A 2,632-nucleotide genomic window follows, 5' to 3' on the forward strand; every position below is an offset into this window, starting at 1 on the left:
CCCCATCAACTAAAATATTCATTGGGATTATTTTCTTTCATTTCTTATTACTTGTTTCATTTTTCTTTTGTTTTTCTTTTTCTTTTGCATTGCTTGCCCTGTAATTCAAAAATCAAGTTGGAAAATTTACAAGATTTGGGATGAAATCTGGTCGGATCTTGCTTTGTGGGATGTGGATATTGGTGGGTCTTCTTCTTATTTCAATACAAAGCTCCCCTCTTTTTCATCTTCTCCTCCTCCTCCCATAGGAAAACCAAACCAACCCACCAAAGAAGAAAAAAAGCTCACAGAAAAAAAGCTCACAAAGGCTTTTAGCTATTTCTCAGTCACTACCATCTGTTCTTCTCTTGGCCTTTTGGTATTTGCTTTCATCTTGAATCTTCTTCATCTGGTGAAATGGTGATGGCTGCTGCAGATTCACAGTTTCATGTTTTAGCTGTTGATGACAGCCTCATAGATCGCAAACTGATTGAGAGGCTCCTCAAGACCTCTTCATATCAAGGTACTTCATTTCTCGGGTTGCTTCTACTTACCACCCACTCCAACAGCACCAAAAAGAAAAAAACAAAAAAAAACAAAAAAAAAAACAAAGGGAGGTAATCTGAATGCAAGTTTCAATCTTGGGTCTCATTGTTTTATTATGTTATCGTTGTGGTGTGATTTTTATGCTCCTCTGTTCTTCATTGCAGTTACTACAGTTGATTCTGGTAGCAAGGCTCTAGAGTTTCTGGGTTTGTATGAGGATGACCAAAGCAGTCCAGATTCACCTTCTGTTTCCCTAAGCAATCAACAGGTACTATGTTTGATTGATTGATGGATTCTTCTCTTCTTTAACGTCTGAGATTCCCAGAGCTTTTTTATTTTCTTCCTAATTTCCCACAACTTTTCTTTTCTGTGTTTCTAAATTTATTTTGTTTTCTTGTGTTTTTGCAGGAAGTGGGAGTGAATCTTGTTATTACAGACTATTGTATGCCTGGCATGACAGGATATGATTTGCTCAAGAAAATCAAGGTATGCTTTATTTTCTATTCCTTTGTCTCTTTTCTCCTTCATCATTATATTCCCTTGCTTTTTCCTCAATCTTTCCCCATTGAGTTTTCCATCTATCCACTAGAGTTTGACAATTGTCCTTCCTTTTACCACTTGGTTTTGAATATCAATTAAAATTCTCTTGGAATATTTCCTCACCAATTTTCAACCCAAATTAGATCAGGTTCTAGATGTCGGAAGATTTCCTTTGTTTTACATGGGTCCTCTTGTCATCAAAATTACAAATCTGTTCATGAACTTTTTGAACAATGTTTGTTCAAGAAATTAATGGGATTTTGATTGTTTTTACAGGAATCTTCATCTCTGAGAAACATACCAGTTGTGATCATGTCATCTGAGAATGTGCCTTCAAGAATCAACAGGTAACAACAGCGGAGAAAAATAATATGAGTTACCTGATTTGCATGTTTTTTTGTTTTTATTTTTCTTTCTCTTGGAGATTTAGAATATTGTAGGAATCTGGGATTTTGGTTTGTGAAGTGGAATTGATGATTTGATGAATTGATGTGGTTGGTAACAGATGCTTGGAAGAAGGTGCTGAAGAATTTTTCTTAAAGCCAGTGAGGCTATCAGACTTGAGTAGGCTCAGACCCCATATCATGAAAACCAAGTCCAAGGATCAAAACCAAGGAAAGGAAGAAAATGAAGAAAAACAAGAGGAATCATCTGAAAGCTCAGAGGTTTCACATGAGCAGGATCAACAAGTAGTAGATCAACAACCACCACCACCACCACCACCCCCAGTACCAGCAAACAGTAACAAGAGGAAGGCCATGGAAGAGGGGCTTTCACCTGATAGAACTAGACCAAGATTCAATGGCATAACCACTGTGGTTTGATTGATTGATCATGGAACAAATTCTTACTTTGATTTAAACAATGTAATTCTATTACCTTTTTTCTTTTTTCTTCTCTTTCTTTTTTTTCCATTTCACTGCTGGTTGATGCTGGCCGAAATGAGTGTAGAGAGGTTTTTTCATGTATACAATTTACATGGAAATGGTTCATTCCAATTTTGTTTTGCTACTTAAATGACATAAAGTAGAAAAAATAAATAAATCATGTATATGAAGAAAGATTACAGGATTTTCCCGCTTTTTTTTTTCTTGTTTTGTTTTTAGTTTTGATAAGCAACTGTCCCAATACTGTTAAACTTTACCAATCTATTGAACTTTAATAATACACGGCCCGAAACGGGTCAGGCTGGACTTTTCCTCATTGGTTTGGACGTGTTTCTATCAGATCATGAGCCTGTGGGCCAAATAATAACCCCTGCAACATGATTTGTTTCCCAAGTAAAGAATAAAATTTTCATGTAACACATGTTTTATTCACCTCTCTCTATATCTATCATCATATGAAGAGAGAAAGACGTATGAAGCATGAGATATATAAGTTTTTATTTTGCGAGAAATGGGCCTACCAACTATCCACTATGATATGGTGGGCTGGGCTAGAAGAGATGATTTAATATATAAATTACTTTTTATAAATAGGTCTATTTTAACATGATATTTTAAAATAAAATAAAAATCCTTCAAGTACAGTATTTTAGAAAAAATTTATGTACTTTCAAGTGAAA

The 2,632-nt window shown here is 35.1% G+C and overlaps 1 protein-coding gene across 1 annotated transcript; it reads left to right on the forward strand.

Moving 5' to 3' along the window:
- On the forward strand, window positions 1–2,152 carry LOC18771542 (two-component response regulator ORR9). Its single transcript, XM_007202476.2, has 5 exons — window positions 1–502; window positions 690–793; window positions 934–1,011; window positions 1,342–1,412; window positions 1,571–2,152. Exons 1-5 carry the CDS (start codon window positions 397–399, stop codon window positions 1,887–1,889), a joined length of 678 nt encoding a protein of 225 aa, XP_007202538.1. The 5' UTR covers window positions 1–396; the 3' UTR covers window positions 1,890–2,152.

This window comes from Prunus persica, chromosome G7 (genome assembly GCF_000346465.2).
Source record: "Prunus persica cultivar Lovell chromosome G7, Prunus_persica_NCBIv2, whole genome shotgun sequence".
Taxonomy (NCBI): Eukaryota; Viridiplantae; Streptophyta; class Magnoliopsida; order Rosales; family Rosaceae; genus Prunus; species Prunus persica.

Excerpts from the sequence above, each read along its gene's own strand:
- LOC18771542 (XM_007202476.2), top strand. The coding sequence starts at position 397 with ATGGTGATGGCTGCTGCAGATTCACAGTTTCATGTTTTAGCTGTTGAT. Across the intron at positions 1,012-1,341 it reads ATTTGCTCAAGAAAATCAAG|GAATCTTCATCTCTGAGAAA; the intron begins GTATGCTTTATT and ends TTGTTTTTACAG. Across the intron at positions 1,413-1,570 it reads GTGCCTTCAAGAATCAACAG|ATGCTTGGAAGAAGGTGCTG; the intron begins GTAACAACAGCG and ends GGTTGGTAACAG.